This window comes from Aulonocara stuartgranti (genome assembly GCF_965226115.1).
Source record: "Aulonocara stuartgranti genome assembly, chromosome: 23".
Classification (NCBI taxonomy): domain Eukaryota; kingdom Metazoa; phylum Chordata; class Actinopteri; order Cichliformes; family Cichlidae; genus Aulonocara; species Aulonocara stuartgranti.
Window position 1 is genome coordinate 2,774,239 of NC_138958.1, and position 19,137 is coordinate 2,793,375.

The 19,137-nt window shown below is 40.6% G+C and overlaps 1 protein-coding gene across 1 annotated transcript; it reads left to right on the forward strand.

The window, feature by feature from the left end:
- The first annotated feature begins 1,032 nt into the window (after window positions 1-1,032).
- Window positions 1,033-13,408, forward strand: st6galnac5b (ST6 (alpha-N-acetyl-neuraminyl-2,3-beta-galactosyl-1,3)-N-acetylgalactosaminide alpha-2,6-sialyltransferase 5b). Its single transcript, XM_082523495.1, has 5 exons — window positions 1,033-1,260; window positions 1,816-2,037; window positions 8,783-9,192; window positions 10,751-10,858; window positions 12,711-13,408. Exons 1-5 carry the CDS (start codon window positions 1,240-1,242, stop codon window positions 12,952-12,954), a joined length of 1,005 nt encoding a protein of 334 aa, XP_082379621.1. The 5' UTR covers window positions 1,033-1,239; the 3' UTR covers window positions 12,955-13,408.
- The last annotated feature ends 5,729 nt before the right edge of the window (window positions 13,409-19,137 follow it).

Sequence of the window (19,137 nt, forward strand, 5' to 3'; positions counted from 1 at the left end):
TAAACGTTTAGAATATAATCAGAATATTGCCTCATTTGTTTTTCTATTTTACCAAATGCCTCACATCTAGAACAAAACAGTGCAACACGCTTCTTTTATTTCTTGAGGAGATACCGGATGCTTTATCAGTTACATCTTGCTAGTACAGTTCCTTCGGCTTTAATTGTTCATGGATTAAACAAGGTTCTGGAAACATCCCTAAGAGGGTTTGGTCCATATTGATTGTAGTTGTAGATTTGTCATCTACACATCCATGATGTAAATCTCCCACTCCACCATATCCCAAAGATGCTCTGTTGGATTGAGATTGGTTTGAGATTGACTGCAGAGGGCATTTGAGTGCAGTGAACTCATTGTCAAACTCAAGAAACCAGTAGGAGAGTATTTGAGTTTTGAGACATTGTACAGCCATCAGAAGATGGGTACACTGTGGTCATAAAGGGATGACATGGTCAGCAACAATACTGTGGTGTTTAAACAATGCTCAGTTGGTGCCATGGAGCCCATGGTGTGTCAAAATGAGACCCCCTATGGCATTATACCAGAAACAGTGAGCCAAAACTGGATGGATTCATGTTTCCCAGTCTTAGTTGACATTAATGACACCTAGCGTGGTCTTCTGTTGCTGTTCATCTGTTTTAAGGTTCAACAAGGAACAGAGGTGCTCTTCTGCATACCTTGGTGGCAACGAGTGGTTATTTGAGTGGCTGTTGTCTTGTTATCGCCTCACAGAAATCGAGCCATTCTCCTCTGGCATCAACACATTTTCACCCAGAGAACGGCAGAAATGCTCAGAGCCGCCCATCCGGCATGGAATCAATTATTGCCCAGCTGATGCTTTAATATATCTAACTAAACTAATTTCTGAGAGCTTTGGAGAAACATGGGGGACAGATGTTTTTTTTGCCTGTTTTTTCTTAATCATTTGAAGTATTTTTTTTTTTAAAATAAATTCACATGTCTATAACACCAGAGATTAATACATGTGAATTTATATTGACAGAGAAACGGTGCAGGAGTATTACTATTTAGAAAAGGCTGACGGAGGAAAGTCGGGAGGTGGAGTTGTTTAGGACCATGAGGAGCGCGCTGTTGAATGAGGGCTTCCAGGAGAGAACGGGAGAAGAGTAGTGGAGTGTCGTTTTCTTTAGCTGCGCGGTGATCCCAGTAATGCCGCCGCTCAAGTGTTGCATGCTGAAGAGTCCCGACGCCTAGCATGAAGAGCCGACAAAAGGGGAAATGAAGATGAAGATAAAAGTGGTAATTATGAATGAAAGCCGTCGGAAGTATCACTGTAATATTCCGCTGTGGGGAGCTTTTATATATATATATTTCTGCCTCTCAGAAGTGGAGTTGCAGACTGAGCTCTTTCACCGAATGTGACCCAGTTGCACTTTGCCACATACGCGTAATATTCACAGAGAATAATCCTACAACAGCTCGGCCGTTTAAAGTTTTTTTCCCCTGCGTGGGTCGGGAGTGGGGATGGGGTTAAATATGACACGTCTGAACTGAGCAACCTAACAGTATTTTTGCAGCCTCGTTTTAAAACGTGTTTCCTTGTTGACAGAGCATGTTGAGCGCATTTGAGAAGAATAGCTGGCATTACGTTTTGAGCCTTGCATTTGTTATGTTGCATTTGTTTTGAAAGCTGGCAGTTAATTAGTCAAAAAGAAAGAAAGAACGAAAAACAATCCTGACCAAAGGTGCAGATTTCATCCTCAAGCTTGTGGCTGTGTCGGTCCTGAACTGGCTGAATCATGCTCTGGCGTGATGTTGAGATTTGTCTTTCTGGTGTTTCACGTGTCCCTGCAGTGCCAAGGGGTTGGTGGCATCATCATCGTTACCATGGTTACCGGCTTTTTGTTGGTGTACAACAGCAGCTCTGGTGACAGATCAGCTTCCTCATCAAGTTCTTCGTCCTCATCGTCCTCTTACCGTTTGGATGCGCGAGTTCAGTCCACTAAAGTACCGGACAGATCACAGAGACTCCAAACAACATCTCTGGAGGGGTACTCAGGTGTCATGGATCATAAGGTAAATACGGACCATCTGTTCCCTGTGAACCAAGTCAAGTCCTGTTATGGGCGGTAATGATGCTGCACCTGGTTCTTTGAAACTCCAGAGCACTTGCATGCATATTACAAACAGAGATATTATGGTCCACATTTGTTTTTGTCTTTTTGTTTTTTATAAAAGCTGCTTAGGAATTGAAACTGTGCAGGATATAGATCATCTCAGATGTTTAGCAGTAATGTTATCTCACCTGAAAATCAATAATGAAACTGTTTCCATTTTCAAAGATATCAAAGATATAACATAACACACAATAGCAGTGTTTGTTTGGAGTGTTTGGGTCCTTGCCAGTGCATTAGGTGCCTGCACAGAGAGGAGGAGGAGGAGGAGGTTTAGTCCTGGAAAATATATGTTTGAAGGTGAAGTGAAGTGTCTGGTGGCTAAATGTGTTTTGATTTAGGCACATGGATGCACAGAAACCAGTGACACGACAGAAACTCATGGGTCATAACATACCGCAGAGTGACAATGTTTGGAAAAGAGCAAGAAATTCGAATTCAGCATCTTTATGACGTTTTTTGACAAATTAACAGTTCTCCAACCATCTCCATCAGACTACACAAAGGAAGGTGAATTCACCCTGTGCATTTGGACATCTTTGTAATCGGATGGTCATATTATAAACATCATCAGAAAGCACATTGATTGCGCTGATTGCTTTGTTTTTGTTGTTTTTTTAGCAGCTGTACCTAATTTGTATTCTGCTGTCATCCAGGTAAAGCAGAGAGTAGCATGCAGAGTTCAGGTGTCCACTAAAAATGTGTTTTTTAAAATCCCCCCCAGTGACTGAAAACTCATTTGTGTATTTAATTTTTGTACTACTTTATGTGCCAGACAGTTTTCCTTTTTCCTTTTTGCAGCAGCAGCAGCAGCAGCAGCAGCAGCAGCAGTGAGGTCTTTTCGTTTGAACTTTTCACAACAATAAAAAAGTTCTAAAAACCAGTTAATTAAAATTGCTTAACACTTTCCATTAAGAAAGCAGCACGAGTCTATTAAAGGTTTATTTTGCCCTCAAAGGCTTTTATAATACCATCTCATCTCTTAAGCATGACCTCAAAGTTCTCTTTATAGTTCACTCTGTTGCTTAATTCATAATTAATGTCTTCGGCATAAAATATTTAGTGACAAAAGCACTTAAAACAGGGTGCATTTCAACTATAATGTCTACTCAAGATATGACCACTGTAATCTTTTGGTCGTGTAAGCAGCACCTTCAACAGTAATATAGTACAAAGGCCCGATTCTCTGACCCACTGCATTATCACAGGCTCGTCTTTGAGATAGATGGAGCATTCACACAGCATTACGTCTCCCCTCGCTGAGAACGATATACAGCAGGACACAGCAGAGTGGAAAGCATGCTGCAATGCTCAGGCAGCACTGGACAGGAACGGATTTGGAGAAAAAAAGTTTTGCTTAGTGTTCACCTTACACTGCTCAGCCATCAATGAACGAGAGTGTGAGAGTCATGCTGCTCTGAAGAGAGGATCCTGCTTAGGCCTGTTGGATTTGTCTCTGTGCTGTCTTGAGTAAGCTTGATTCTAAGATCAGCGCTCAGATTTTGCAGGTAGTCTTAGGAGAAATGAACGCAAGCTGCTTCACTTTGGACTTTGCGCGTGGGCACTTTATTATTCATGGTCTCTCCCGTTCATCCAACCCCTCCTAGCTGACAGGTGATTTGTGATGGATCCACACTGCGACAGTTTCATACTGCTTAGTGTCACTCTGTACCTCCCTCCCATTGGGGGAGATTCAAGCTCTGCTGCTGCTGCTGCTTCATCCTCTGCCAGAGCCCAAGAATGACTAACCAGAGCAGACCTGCTGCAGGATCTGTGGAGTGGGTGGATCCTTGCGTATAGTTCCTTTTAGGGTCATCTCAGGTCTGCTGCTGCTTCTAGTGGAGGGAATCTTGGCTTTGACACAAGTGTGTGTGCAGACACAGAGACACACACCATCACACAGCACGAGTACACTCACGCAGACACGCTGTTAAAATTTTATGCCCCCATCAGAGCCAGAGATGCTTGGGAATGTGAGGAAAGCTCTATCTGGTGTGCCTGCTGGACCCTGATTATTGCCTGTATTAACTTATGTGCATATCTTGTTCACATGGGCTGTGATTTCACTAAGGTGGGTGGTGGTCTGTGGCGGCTTTGCTCATTTATGCATCACCCAAGAGGTGGCAAAACACCCAGCACACATTAATCACTAAGACTGTGCTGCCTCATGTAGCAGAGGGTTATAGGCTTAACATTTGGCTTTCCTCTGTTCTCATTTCGTTGCTTAAATGTGTGAAAAGAAAACAGCAGCTTTGAACCCCACAAATCTCCGTACTGTGAGATCACACATCAGAGTTATGGTGCATATTTGTGTGGAATAGTTTCTCATTGTGTTTCTCTCTGTATGACTTTCGCAGCGTCTGCAAGTTTTCTTTTGGGGAGATTTCTGTCTCTAGTATGTGTTTCTTTTCTTTGGCGTGTTGCAGTGATTAGAGCTGCTGACTTGAACAGATTCTTTCACACACACACAGGTTAACACACTCTCGCTCCATCTTCTGCTTGGCCCCTCATCTTTGCAGCCTCACTGATGTTTTGCCGATTCGAGTTAAAGAGATGTTGACCTTTGAAGAACTGTCAGCAGAGCCAATCTACATTGGCCTTTATAGTCTCTAATCACAAAGCCGGTGTGAAAGCACGAGTGCGGACTGTGTGCCAGCGCAACTTTATGATGTACCTACTTATTATGGGCAATGCCTCTTTGTGCTCTGACAGCTTTTAATGCAGCCAGTCTGGGGTGAATGGGTGCCATTATAATGCTTATTCTGTCTTTACCTGTCTGACGTTCAATTTAAAGCCGTCTCGTAGTGTACAAAGGCAGCTTATATTAACAGTCAGCGTGTGGAAAAAAGCAGGAACAAAATAAATTCAGCTCTTTGAGCTCTCTTATTGGATGACTTAGGATATACACATTTAAATTCAGCTCAAGGTAAGGGAGCACTCCTGGTAAAACAGGCGATGTTATCAGCTGTAACACTCAGAATGATAATACAACGCCTAATTTGTTGTCTAGTTTTTACTGAAAAATTAGGCGAATAGCAATAGTCAAGAGGAAATCGTAAACATCACCAGCAGGAAATGATTTTTTGGCTCTTCTCTCTCTTAGTTGACTCGAGCAGAAGAAGAAGAAGACAGGTGCTGTTATTGTCTTAACTATTTCCTCAAATTGAGAACAGATTTGGAATCGCGACCTGATTGTGTGTCATTGGCAGGAGCTTAATGAGATGTCTAGGGGAACTGTCGGGAGGATTTCATTGTAATTAATTGGTCTCTGGGAAAAGAAAGCAGCACTGATCGTGAATCCCTCGTGCCACAGAAGAGGGGCTTTTTCCATCTCCTCCTGCTCTCAGCTGAGCCACTATAGCCCAATTCTGTGCACTTTGGAAAGTATTCAGTGACAATGTTCAACATCTAAATGATTTTGATTCCTTTCCAGAAAACGCATCTTGTTTTTTCCCCACTACTGCTCCTATCACAGGATAAGTCTTTCTATTGCTCACAATAATCAGAAATCCAATAAAAAAGTCTAAAACCAAATCAAGCAGTTATTGTCTGTGCATTCTTTCTGTGTATGCAGAGCTTTGTTATTATCTGAAAATGATTACAAACTAATTATTGAGGCACACTGTAGATAGCATGTTTCTACAGTTAAGCTTCCATAAGTGAACTTCAAATCTGCAGCTGAAAATAAAATAAATAAAGCCCCAATTATTGTTTCTGAAAATGTCTCTATGGAGACCACTGGGCTTGAGTCTAAGAGTCAGCTGAGATACAGTATGGAGTGTGCCCACTCCACTACCTTCTAGCAGTCTCTGTAGACTAATACCATTATAACCAGTGCTAAACAGACACCAAAGCAAGTTACCTGGATATCTAACAGTCATATGAACAAGTGGACAAAAAATCTCTGATTGAAGGTAATTCAGTTTCGTAATGTCTTTGGCTAAAACATGCTCTTTTTCCAACCTTGACCCTACATGTTGATCATAAACATAACAGGTAGCTTTACCTAAATCCAACAAAAACAACTTAGTCCAAAAGATAAGTCAGAAACTGGTGGTGAGAGACAAGCAGGTATAAATCTTCAGGTTACTTATCTGGGGTTTAATCTGTGGTTAATTACGACAGCAAGAGACGTTTTTTCCCAGGTTTTCTTCATCAGGTCTGTCTGACCTCTAAATATCACATCCCACGACTTCTTCCTGCAAGTCTGTGCGCTGTAACCTTTTTTAACCGAGTAGGTTTGCAGACATGAATTTGGAGACTGGAGGCACAATAGAAGAAGCTCTTGTTCAATATCAAAGGTTGACTGATGGGGTTTGCTCTGAAAGCAATTATGATCTTGGGTTCCCCTGGGAAGTGTATAATCAGGATCATACTGATTAGTCTGGAGTCAGAGAGTGGGCGGTAATTGACTGGGACTGGAACCAGAGCCGTACTCCGAACTGCATCTTCTTGTCCTGCTGTTAACAATATGGACCTCATTAATCCAGTCAGCTTCATCATGTTTCAGTGAACAGCCTCGGTTGAAATTAGTGTCTTTTTAGGTCACGTTAATTCAGGAAAGCGTATTGATTTATAGGTTGTGCACTATTGATCAAGGTAGACAACCTTCTGTCTGCATAATAAAGTCTGAATATGTGTGCGTAGGAGTCAGCAGGTGTTAAAGTGATGGTTGTTTCACGAATCAAAGGACAAATCAAAGGTAATTCAAGGCTGATTATGAGTGAAAACTACTTGTAATGAATTCCATTCATTTATTTATCCAGTCACTAGTCTGTGGGTTGCACCTTCAGCTGCCTGGCCTCTGAAATATTCTGCTTGTGATTTTGAAAGCCAGTCTCGCTGTGATACAGGATTTATAAGTGCCTATTTCCCAGCAACATCAAGCTGTCAGAAGCTCTGGGAGCTGAAGCTGGAACTTCAGCATCGCTGTCAAGGACACTTTTATTATTTTACAGGCACTTTAAACTATGACACCAGCCTGGCAACCTTCAATTGACTTTCACTTGTTTAACACACCTTCCTGACTTTTAACATTATTATAATTTGGATTATGCTTTGCGGTAATTGCTTGGACAGTGCTTAGGGGAAAATGCACTTTCTGTCTCTCTGTTGTCTGCAGAGAAAGAAAGACCTAAAAGGACTGTGATTCTTCCCAGCCAAGACGGGGAGGGTGTGTTTGTGCAACCAAGTGTGTAATTTGCTCCAACCTACCTGATATTGAGAGAGCGCGCACATCCCAACAGGGATGATTTTCAGGGGGGAAATCTGCTGGAGAATGGAAATGTGATGAGTGTTCCGAACAAAGACTTTGAGTGTGTTCGTTTGAAGGAATTCCAACTAGTTTTGGATCTAGATGTTTTTCAGACTGTTGCAAATTCTTGCCAGAGAAACATGATTTCATTACATATTTTGGGGCTACACTGAACTCACCACACAGATTTACAGACATCCCCAGACATTGCACTCATACACACATTTACGAAGAGACACACATGCACACATGGCAATCATTCAGCGTGGGGTCACAGAGATAGTGGGGGTGTATTATAAATATAGCTGTGGTAGCAGTGCAGCCTCTGGCGCTGGTAAAATCACCTGTCTGCACACACACACACACACACACACACACACACACACACACACACACACACACACACACACACACACACGTTCCCACCTCAGAACCTGATGGAGTGTGAAGTACCGAGCACAGTTCAGAATGCCGATGCAGCTCTCTATTAGGGTGGGGAATAATTCATGTGAAGAGTCTCTGGGTGTTTGCTGTCGGATCATTCAGTCTGAGCTCGCATTTTTCAAGTTTGAAAAACCTGGTTGGATGCCGCAACATGAATACCTGGTTCAATTCAAGCCCAAACAAGCACTCTTCACTCCAATGCTGCACAAAAAGCTTGCATGAACAGGATGTTGACCAGTGCATGTTGTCCCTGTTTTATGTTTTTTTTAATTTTAAGTGAAAACTGCTGAATGTGTGATGTTGATAGAAAATGAAAGCACTGTGTCAAATAGCCTCTGCTCTATACTGTCAACTGTTTAAATAACAGACAGAGTCGCCCAATACAAGTCTACCTGCTTGATTCAAGACCCGTCTGAATGCAGCCGAATCATAATCAATGATTGAAAGGGCTCTACACGAATTTGCTTTAAACTCCAGTGTTAGAATCCTCTTTGCTGATGCTTTATATCCTTCAAGCTTGCTTAAGCTTTTCGTGGTTGCCACATTTTAAAATCAAGCAGAGCATCTCAGAAAAAATAAGATTTGACTTGATAGTATCTCATTTCCCACATTTAAATACGTCAACAACTACTGAACGCAAATATTGTTGGTTTCTGGTTCTCAAAGGCTAAAAAACACTTTTTAACACACTTTTTATCTTCATGTGTTTAAGATACATTTTCAATCATGTAAGTAAAAATAATACAGTATCTTGCACATCAAGTTAGGACCTCGCTCTGAAGCTACATCTGGTTTTACGGAGTGCCAGAGAGATTTAAACTTATTTATCTGAAACTGTTAAGTCCATCTGCGACTTGTAGTTGGATTTTTCTCTTCCACCACTTTGTCTCATTACATAATGTGAATGAAACTGCAACGATGTCTGACTTTTTAACTTTGAACTTCACAGCCTCTGAACATGCACTGCAGGACTTGTGCCCTGGTGACCAGCTCTGGGCAACTGACAGCGAGCAAGAGGGGCGAAGAAATCGACCGCTCTGAGTGTGTTATTCGTATGAACGATGCTCCCAGCCTCGGGTATCAGCAGGATGTCGGTCGGCGCGCAAGCCTGCGTGTTATAGCCCACTCCAGCCTGCAAAGGGTGCTGCGGAGCAGGCAGGAGCTCCTCAACATGAGCCAAGACACAGTGTTCATCTTCTGGGGACCGAGCAGTTGCATGAGACGTGATGGAAAAGGCCATGTTTACAACAACCTAAAGCTTTTAAACCAGCTGCTACCCAAACTTAAAATCTACATTATTTCCAGGATCAAGATGCTGAAGTTTGATGAACTATTTAAAAAGGAAACTGGGATTGACAGGTAAATATTCACATGATGAGCAAGTTTTATATTTTTGGGACTTGAATGAGACAAGATGGAGAGGTGAAAAGAAATCAAGAGACACACAACACACAAAAGAACTGTCAGTAGTGTTTATATTAGGGGAATATATTACAAAGATAGAAAGCACTAATTTCCTACCTATTGTTTTATGTACAGAATTCAGTACACAGCAGATATATGTTTGTCATAAGCAAAGGCAGGAGTAAGGGATTCATTATTCATTATTTTTTGTTTTGACGCATAAACGTAAACACAGTTTAAAGAATGCAAAAACAACAGGATGCACCAGACACTGATATTACCTTCGAGATGTAAAATGCAATTTGTGAACAAACTCCAAACCCTGATTGTGCAAACAGGATGTGATGGATATATGAGCTGAGCGAGAGGCTGCGATTTGGATGAGGCTTTAATGAAGAGCTGCAGCAGCTCCCAGACATGCCAGAACCCTTTGATACATGTGACTCAATCTTTGTAGATGTAACTACATGAGTGGCCGACACCTTTGCCAGCATTCGTGATCGTTTTGGCAATCTCCCCTCAGGACATCTGTGAGTCCTTATCTTGAGGCTATCATCATCATTCACTCACTGATCTGAAAACTGGAGAAAAAAAGTAATGCATGGGAAGAATCCATGCTACTAAACTGGCCAATCACAACCATTGTAGGCTGTGTTCATGTGACATGTAGTTACATTTCCAGGAAGCAGCACATCATTTCATCATCAGTGTAAGGTTTCAGAGGGATCTACAGATATAACATACCTCCAGTGTACATTTTATGCAAAGGTATAATTGTCCTATGGGAAAGCCTAACAGGTTTATGCAGCTGGTAGGCATCAGGAAGTGAAATGCTTGCACTGTAGTCCCAATCCTGCATCTCGAATAAAATTATCTTTAATATTGCATTAAAAAGTAATAACATTCTAAAGAAACAGCTCACAAAAGTCTCAGCTGGAAAAAAGAAAACATTTTATCATCAAAAATCTCAAGCTGGGTTACCAAAGAGGTATACACGTTCTTTGCTTTTATAGAGATTATGAAGCGGAGGCACGTTTCCTGACTTTTAATACATGGTAATTGTCTCTTTGCATACGCGGGACAGGCAAAGTGAAAATGGCTGAATGTGACCTTGCAAAAAAAGACAAAGGCAGACAAAGACACCTCACTGTCGTGAATGCAGCTATTCATCTAAACTCATTTGCATGTGAACAATAAGCCAACAGAATGAAAACTGAATGAAAAATGTTGCATTTGAATGGCAATCCAGTGACTTCTGCTCTCATGTAGCAATAGCCAGTGTCAGAATGAATGTTTTTATGTATTTATCTTTATTTTATTTTCTATTCTATTCTATTTCTTGCCCATGTATCAACTGTCACACAGTCAGCTACAGGGTTTCCTCTTCAGCGACTGATCAGATGAAATCTAAAAACTACGGTTTTACCATCTTTAATCTTTTCTGAACAGGCAGTAAGAAGGAAGTGCGCTCAGTATATTTTTGTGAAAATGGTAAGCTTCTCTTTTCTTCCAGGAAGAGTTCCAACTCCTGGTTGAGCACCGGCTGGTTTACTATGGCTATAGCCCTGGAGCTGTGTGATAGGATCAACGTCTATGGCATGGTGCCTCCTGATTTCTGCAGGTAGATTCCTGCAGTTTCTTTTTCTTCTCCAAATATTTATTAGCTTTGCTTCATTTTTTTTTAAAACTTAGCATAATATGACTTGTAGATTTTTATTGATAAACCACCATGGCCAAAACATAGTTCCATGCAATTCAAATATTTTGGTTTTCAGTAATATTGTGTCAGTTTATAATTGGGTAAAAGGCCAGCAGGGTTTTCATTTGATGTTATAAAGTAAAGACCCCACCATTCTAAAATATGATATGTTTTTTAGTACCAAGATGTGTGATGGGAATTTTAATAGACTACAATGTAATTACTGAATAATAGAGCATTGAAAACCTATGATGAAATGACATATTATTATTGGCAATGTTTAATTTTACAGACGTACAGTTATTTAGTCTTGAAAATCTTAAATACATGAATGTTTCTCATATTTGTCAGATTTTACACAATATGGTTTCTCCACTATTTAGTCGGTTTATTACTACTAGGATAAACAAAAAACAAATGAAAAGAAGTCTGACGTTACAGGACTGCATTATTTCTTTGAGGACGAGCTCTTTTGGTCAGTCTGCATTAAATGTAAAGGTGTGTTAGAGTGGAGCTCTGTACCCGTCAGCGTCAGACAGCAGAGTTTGAAATGCCAGTTAAATAAATTAATAATCAGTTGATTGATAAGCAGATACAAAGCAGTGAGTTGGTTGTTCTCCTATTGCCAACTCGTTTCCCTTCACTATTGGGCTTTTGGTATGTTTTCTTTTTCTTCTTCTCCTTTTACCTTTTAAGATGTAGCCAGGGACCACATATTTAAATGATCCCAAGGCTAACTCTTGTGTCTTTACAGCAATGTTTATTAAAAAAAATATTTAGATAAGCTCCTTAATCATCTGAGCATTTTGCATTTTGCAGCATTTTGCTCTCCACCAACTCCCAAAAGAAATATCAATGTTCCACCATATTTAACATCTACTAACTAGCTTTGTCTGATGGGTGCAGTGGGTTTGGAGCTGCACAATGCAGCAGAAAACAAGACATACCAATCCGCCGAATGTTATTAGAATTAAATAATTGTACTGAGAAAGAGCGTGTCACACGTGCACGCACTTTTAACCCTTATTCACTGGTTTGTGAATGTTATTTTCTCCTTAGCATCGAGTTTTGTCTGTTAAAATATGCATTGAGATGCTTTATCCTCACGGCAGGTTCAGTTTGTCACTTCCTGTTTGAGCCAGTGGGCCAAATAGTGCATGAAGTGAATGGAACACTTCTTCTGTTTTGTGCTGCAGCCTCACTCTGTGATTTAGTGTGTGCCGACACCACTGATGTTTCCACATAAAATCGTGTCTAGTGCATCTTTAATGATGTCTTCCAACTTGGTAATATAGCATTTACTCCCTGCAGTGGACGACAGCACCACTGAAAACATCTTCACATTTTACAGTGAAACAGCGCTGCTGAAAATATACTGTACAGGTTTCACCATGTGTTTTTAGCATTTAAGAGACACTGGAAAATTTGCTGATTTTATTTTCTAAAATTTGGCCGCAAGGACAAGAGCACAAAGAACACTTTGAAAAATTCATGGCACTCTCACGTGTCACAGAAAGCTCCTCCACTGAGCTTTGTGTTAGCGTGAGTGTCAGATGAATAGGAGAGTGTATAATGAACATTTCTGTGAGTGCAGATTCTTCTGATCTTTCTGTTTTTCTTTGTTCCTTCTTCTCTTTATTCCCCTCTCCGACTTGTTTCTTTCCCCCTCCCCAACCATGAATCTCATAATTACACACTATTTCGACATCCCCCCTGTGCGCATTGGCTTTCATGCTATTTCATGGCTTCCTCCTCTCTCTTCTCGCCTGTGTAGATCCTCCTCCCATCCTACTGTACCATATCATTACTATGAGCCCTCGGGGCCCAACGAGTGCTCCATGTATCTTTCTCACGAGAGAAATCGGCGAGGAAGCCACCACCGTTTCATCACAGAGAAGGCGGTATTTGCAAACTGGGCTCGAACTCGTGACATCCACTTTTACCAGCCAGACTGGAAGCCCTCTCCCATCGTCACCACCGTGAATGGCTCGTACACTGCAAATCCAGCCGGATCCTGAAATGCACCCCAGAGACGATCCCCAGAAATGTGAAATATGTGTGTGGATGGTTTTCAGCGTTCAGATTCCCTCTCTGGCCAGTATGAATACACAAGACAGCAGCAGGACAGAGCGAGCTGCTTGTGGCTGTTAGCCGACTGTCTAAGCAGCTTGGCAGAATGGGATCATTGCGTAACAGCAGCACAAAGCCTCAACAATGCTTTGGAAGTGTAACTCTAAAAGGATGAATTTCATACTGGAATCAAAGCCATGAGGGTTGTCTCAAGTGTGCTTTTTACACAAAATAGAGCCGCTTTAGTAACACTTGAGCTGTCAGAGAGGAAACAGGCAAAAGGAAAACAGTAAACACTGAAAAACTGGGTGCATGTCTCATCTATTCTATCAATTAAAATGGAATAAAGGGTAGTAGTAGGCTAACAGACCACTTTACTGCTGGTGTTCACTGATGATTATGTCATGATCATCAGTGGTCCATTCACGCGTGGCGAAAAAAGAAGGGACTATATTCATCATTTTCATGAATAATAAACCTAGCTTTATGATTTTTGACTAAAGTGATTGGAATTCATGAGACACTTCACTCACAAGCACAAATGTCAGCTTCATGGTGGATGTAAAAGCGTATCCTCTTGGGATATAAATGTCTGTGACAAATTTCATGGGAATTTATCCGATAGGTGCAGCCTGAATGAAAGTGGAGGACCAACCAAGTGACAACGCACGGCTGGACTGAATTTTTACATTACTGGGTTGGATCATTTATGCTCTTAATGTCTGTGTTTCCACATTCTTGTAAGAAAGTCATGTATAGTTTGCCAATATTTGGCATTAAATGTGATGGAAATAAAATTCTTGTCACAAACATGGCACAGTACATCATGTGTAAATGTAATCTCCCCTCGATGGAAGTCGTATTTAGACACAGTCCAGTTTATAGAGACATGATAATTAGGTCTCATTTTGCTCTCTAGCTCTCTGTAACAGATTGCCCTCAAGAAAGCCCTGCCAGCCCATGTGTCTGATACTCGAGGCCATGATTTGTTCTGTGATTAAATCCAAATGTCAGAACAAGTCCTCAAAGGCTTTTTCCTTGACTTCCAGCCAAGTCAGCTACTCTACCACAGATAAAAATGATTATATCAAAGTGTCCTGAGCAGCCGCTTCGGTCTTGACCCACGGGCTTCTGTCTCCCTTCTGTTCAGCATACCAATAGAGGGAAACTGGATTCTAGCTGGGCCTGATATTGACCTATCCAACCATATCTCCGGGGTTAGGGGGAGCAGCATGACTACTGCAGAATTCAAGTTGTTTCATCCCGCAGAGGCGGGCTGCAAGAAAAAGGCAGAGTGCTGCCTGTTTCTGTGTTCATTCACATTTTACCAGTAGGACCAGCACTCAGGTTGAATCTTAATATTGTAAGGCTCTCAGGTGCTCTGAGAAAAGCCCACGCTGTGCTGCGGTGTCATGCTAAGTGGACTCACTGCTCCTTAGATCTGAACAGTGTGCACTGTGCACCAATTACTGGCTCTTCAGGTAGAAAGGTTGAATTTTAAAGACCTGAAAGGACAAGTTGGCTGCAAATGAGCCTGCTGTTGCTATCTTAAACACCTCCTTGAGGCCGCATAATCATTTCCATTAAATGTGGAACCGTTCAAAGAAAAAAAAGGATAACATCAAAGCTGTGATGTAGGCAATTTGAAAAAATTATCAGATCATACATCTTGGATGCCAAATGGCATTTAAAACATCATTTAAATGTAATAATAATTTATTAGATAAATAGTTTGACTAAAATATTCTGAGTTAGATAAAAAGACCATTACCATCATTATCTCTGTAAGTGAAAATGACCCAGAGCTTATTCTAAGAAAATCACTGGAAACAGAGAGAAGCAATAAGCCAAGCTGAGTTTATCGATACGGCACATTTCATGTGACAAACATACTATAGAAACATTATAACATTAATACTAATAATACTAGTGTGTAAAATGCCTTTGTTTTCTTTGCTGGGCTGTTTTTGTTGATCACTACTCCCTGACAAAAAATAGGCAAACTGTAAGTGTCTTTACTATTGTTGGATTACACTGAAATATAAATCATGTAACCTCTTCTGGATTAAGACCCTTCAAACAAAACTGATTATATAGGAAACTGATCATAAAATGTACGCACATATATATTTATGCCATATCAAACAATAATGTTATTCTGTACATTTCCCATTAGCAAGAACATGTAGACTTTGCTTTATGTCTCCTTTTTCAATTCATATAAGAATTATCATCATAAACAATGGTCAAAGATATAAAGCAGTACCACAGTGCTTGTTGCCCTGGTAGTAAAGGTTTAATCCAATTTAATAGCTATGTTTTCTCTGAGTCACTACCAGAAACAGTGCAAAACATCCAACAAATCCCCAAATCTATAATTTCCATTACCAGTGTTCCAATTTGAGTTTGATATTCCCTCTGTGCTTGGCTGTGAGGTCTCTGTGGGAGTAATTGAAACAGCAGCAGGATAAAGTCACAATTTCCTCTCTCCAGGAGTATTTTCCATTATGGTACATATCACATATACTCTGTGGAAGCACAGAAATTGGCTAGTGACAAATATGTCCTATTCATGACAGCTGAGTTTTATCAGCAAGTCTGCAAAATACCATCATCCTATGTGGAGCCAAGACACGTGAGAGATAAGAATTCATGGTGTTTAGTTTTCTCAGACTACACATCATCAATCTTAATGCCTAAAAAACTGTAAATTATCTTTAAAGAGAAATATTGAAACAAGTGCTTAAATTGAATATTGTAATGGTAATTTCCATTCAGGTCTGTATGTTCTGAGTCTACACTGACACCTGGTGGCTTCACAGATTATCAGCATTTTTTTTACACGGTAAATTCCTCTGATAACATCTTAGTACTATATATGAGAAATGTGTCAGGCTGTATTTATACCTGTAAACATGGTCACGATGGCCTGTTGAAGTTCAAACTGACCATCAGAATGGGGAAAAAGGGTGATTTAAAGTACTTTGAATGTAGATTTCTTTTTTCTTTTTTTCAGATTAGCTCATCTGAGTATTTCAAAAATGGCTGATTTACTGGTCTTATAGTCCAAATAAGAGAGAAAAGATATCCAGTGAGCAGCAGTTCTCTGGGTAAAAATGAACTGTTAATGCCAGAGGTTTGAAGAGAAAAGCTAGACAGCTTACACTTCTGTACACGTTAGATTTAAATCAACCAAAATGTACTAAAATGGTTTGAATGTTTCATAGCTCAATAAATTTAAGTGCTTTGTCATTTGAAAGCTTTCTGCAGAAGCATCCCCACATGTAAGATACAATCTGATAAAATGTTGCTGTTTTCCATGAAAGTAAGATTAGAGAATCTGATTGATTACAACACACTAAAATCATTGTTGCCTTTTTTCTACCATGCAAATGTTTTCTTTAAAGTAAACGTTGTAATGATGAAATCTGAATTCATCCAAGAAAAGTTTGGTCATCTTACTGTTTTTTGGGGAAAGGGTAGAAAATATACTCACTACATGTTGATGTGACTTATTTTGTGCACGACTTAAATGACTCCTTGATATGCTTGATATGAATGTGCATCATTTAACTAAAAGATAGTCTAAATCAAAAATACCTTTACAATATTATTAAAAAATGAATTCTGATACCTTAAACAGTTGTTTCAGATTATCATTACTTAGTTCTGGATTTTTAAAGCTCTGTCAGATATTGTCAGAGAAAAACACATATTAATCTTTGTTTATGTTATAGATCCCTGTAAACTTAAATTAAGATGTAATTCATCTTTTCATCTTAAACCCAGCAGATGGAGACACAACAGGCTGTTTTCTTCTTGTAACTCTTGTGTCAGGAGGTGCTATGTGTGCAACACTGTGCTTAGGGACCTCATTTATTAAATGTTCTTAGATTTATATTTTAACCTAGTAAATATTGTCCTTCAATTTGTATGAGACAAATTGCATGAAAACTTGCTCAAGCAGTAAGCTCTCAATCGCAACTTTTACAGCAAGTGTAAGTTTAGTCATGAACATTTAAAAAGACAAAAGCTAGATTCAACCCAGACAGTGAAGCAAAGTTAAGTAAAATCCACAGCTTGGGAGTGTGTGGTCGCTGTGGTAAACAAATGAAACACAAATCTCTTACATTATATGAGTCACTACCAGCACTATCTTATTAGCTTATTTTCTGTTAAGCTTAGTGGCAATGTGCCATCGCTCACTTTAGTCAAAGGCAAACAGTGTAAAGTGCTCCTATGATCGACCATGAATGAGCATATTTATTTTTTTCTAAATAGTCATAATTCTATGAAGAGGTCACATTTAACTAAATCCTGCAAAAAACAAAAATCTATTTCTGTGCAAATGTAAACATAAGATAAGATAAGATAACCTTTAATAGTCCAACATGTGGGAAATTTGTTTTGTTACAGCAGAAAGCGGACAGTGCAAAGTTACATAGAAAAAAACACTGGAATAAGATAAGAATAAGATACTGTACACAACTGTACACAACAGAATAGAATAAAATAAAATACTTTATACAATAGAATAAAATAGAATACAAATGCTATATACAATTGAGTATAATACAACGATGCCAGAAAAGAGTATTGCACTTAGTGTTATTGTTATTGCACATGTGTGGATGTGTGTGTTTGATCAGTTGAAGTCATTTTTTGTGGAGTCTGACAGCTGTGGGGAGGAAAGACCTACAAAATCTCTTCGTCCCACACCGTGGGTGCTGCAGCCACTGAAGGAGCTGCTCAGTGCTGTCAGTGTCCTGCATGGGGTGGGAGATGTTGTCCAACAGGGATGACAGCTTAGCCTCCATTCTCCTGTCACTCACCACCTCCACTGGGTCCAGAGGGAATCCTAGAACAGAGCTGGCCCTGCGGATCAGCCTGTTAAGTCTCTTCCTGTACCCGGCTGAGATGCTGCCGCCGCAGCAGACCACACTGTAAAAGATGGCTGAGGCCACCACAGAGTCATAGAAGGTCTTCAGGAGTGGGCCCTCCACTCCAAACGACCTGAGTCTCTGCAGCAGGTACAGCCTGCTCTGCCCTTTCCTGTAGAGGGCGTCTGAGTAATGAGTCCAGTCCAGTTTGTTGTTCAGATGAACACCAAGTGTAGCTGTCCACAGCCTCAATGTCCATACCTTGGATGTTCAGTGGTTGCAATGGAGGATGTTTGTGCCTGCAGAAGTCTACCAACAGCTCTTTGGTTTTACTAGTGTTGATCTGGAGGTAGTTCAGCTGGCACCAGTCCACAAACCATGGGTCAGTCCTCTGTATCCTTGTCGCCCCCATCAGTGATGAGGCCGACTATTGCAGAGTCGTCAGAGAACTTCTGCAGGAAGCACTGGGTGGAGTTGTGGGAGAAGTCTGCAGTGTAGATGGTGAAGAGGGACGGAGCCGGAACCGTTCCCTGTGGGGCCCCCTTACTGCAGACGACCCTGTCCGACACGCAGCCCTGAGTTCTCACATACTGTGGTCGGTCGGTGAGGTAGTCCAAAGTCCATGTAGTGAGGTGATGGTCCACTCCTGAGCTCTCCAACGTGTCCTTCAGGACTGTGGGAAGAATACTGAACCCCCTGAGCCAGAGGGTGAACCAGACATGAGCTAGGAGGAATGTACAAACTCAGAAACACTGAGACGGTGTATAAAATGTAAATAAAAACAGAATGCAAATCTCATAAACCCATATTTTATTCACAATAGAACATAAAAAAAGCATCAAATGTAGTTTCAAGTAAAGATAAAAGGGCAATTTGAATATGAGGACAGCAACATGACTCAAAAAAATTGGGTCAAGTTTAGCACTCAGTAGCATTCCCTTTTCTTTTAGGAATAGTCCTGCAAACGTCTTGAGAACTGAGGATGTCATTGCTGAACTTTTGTTAGAGGAAGGTTGTCCCATTTGTGCTCACCAGTCTCAGGACTTCTTTCTCATATTTTTTCATTTCATGACGCATGAAATGTTTTCAGTTGGTGAAAAGTCCGTACTGCACGCACGCTATTATAATAGACTCAGTGTACACAAATATGCAAGGCTTTGCCTGAAAAAAACATCTGGATGGGAGCATCTGTTGCTGTAAAACCTTGCAGCACCAATAGCGCCCTTCCAGATGTGTAAACTGACAATTCCA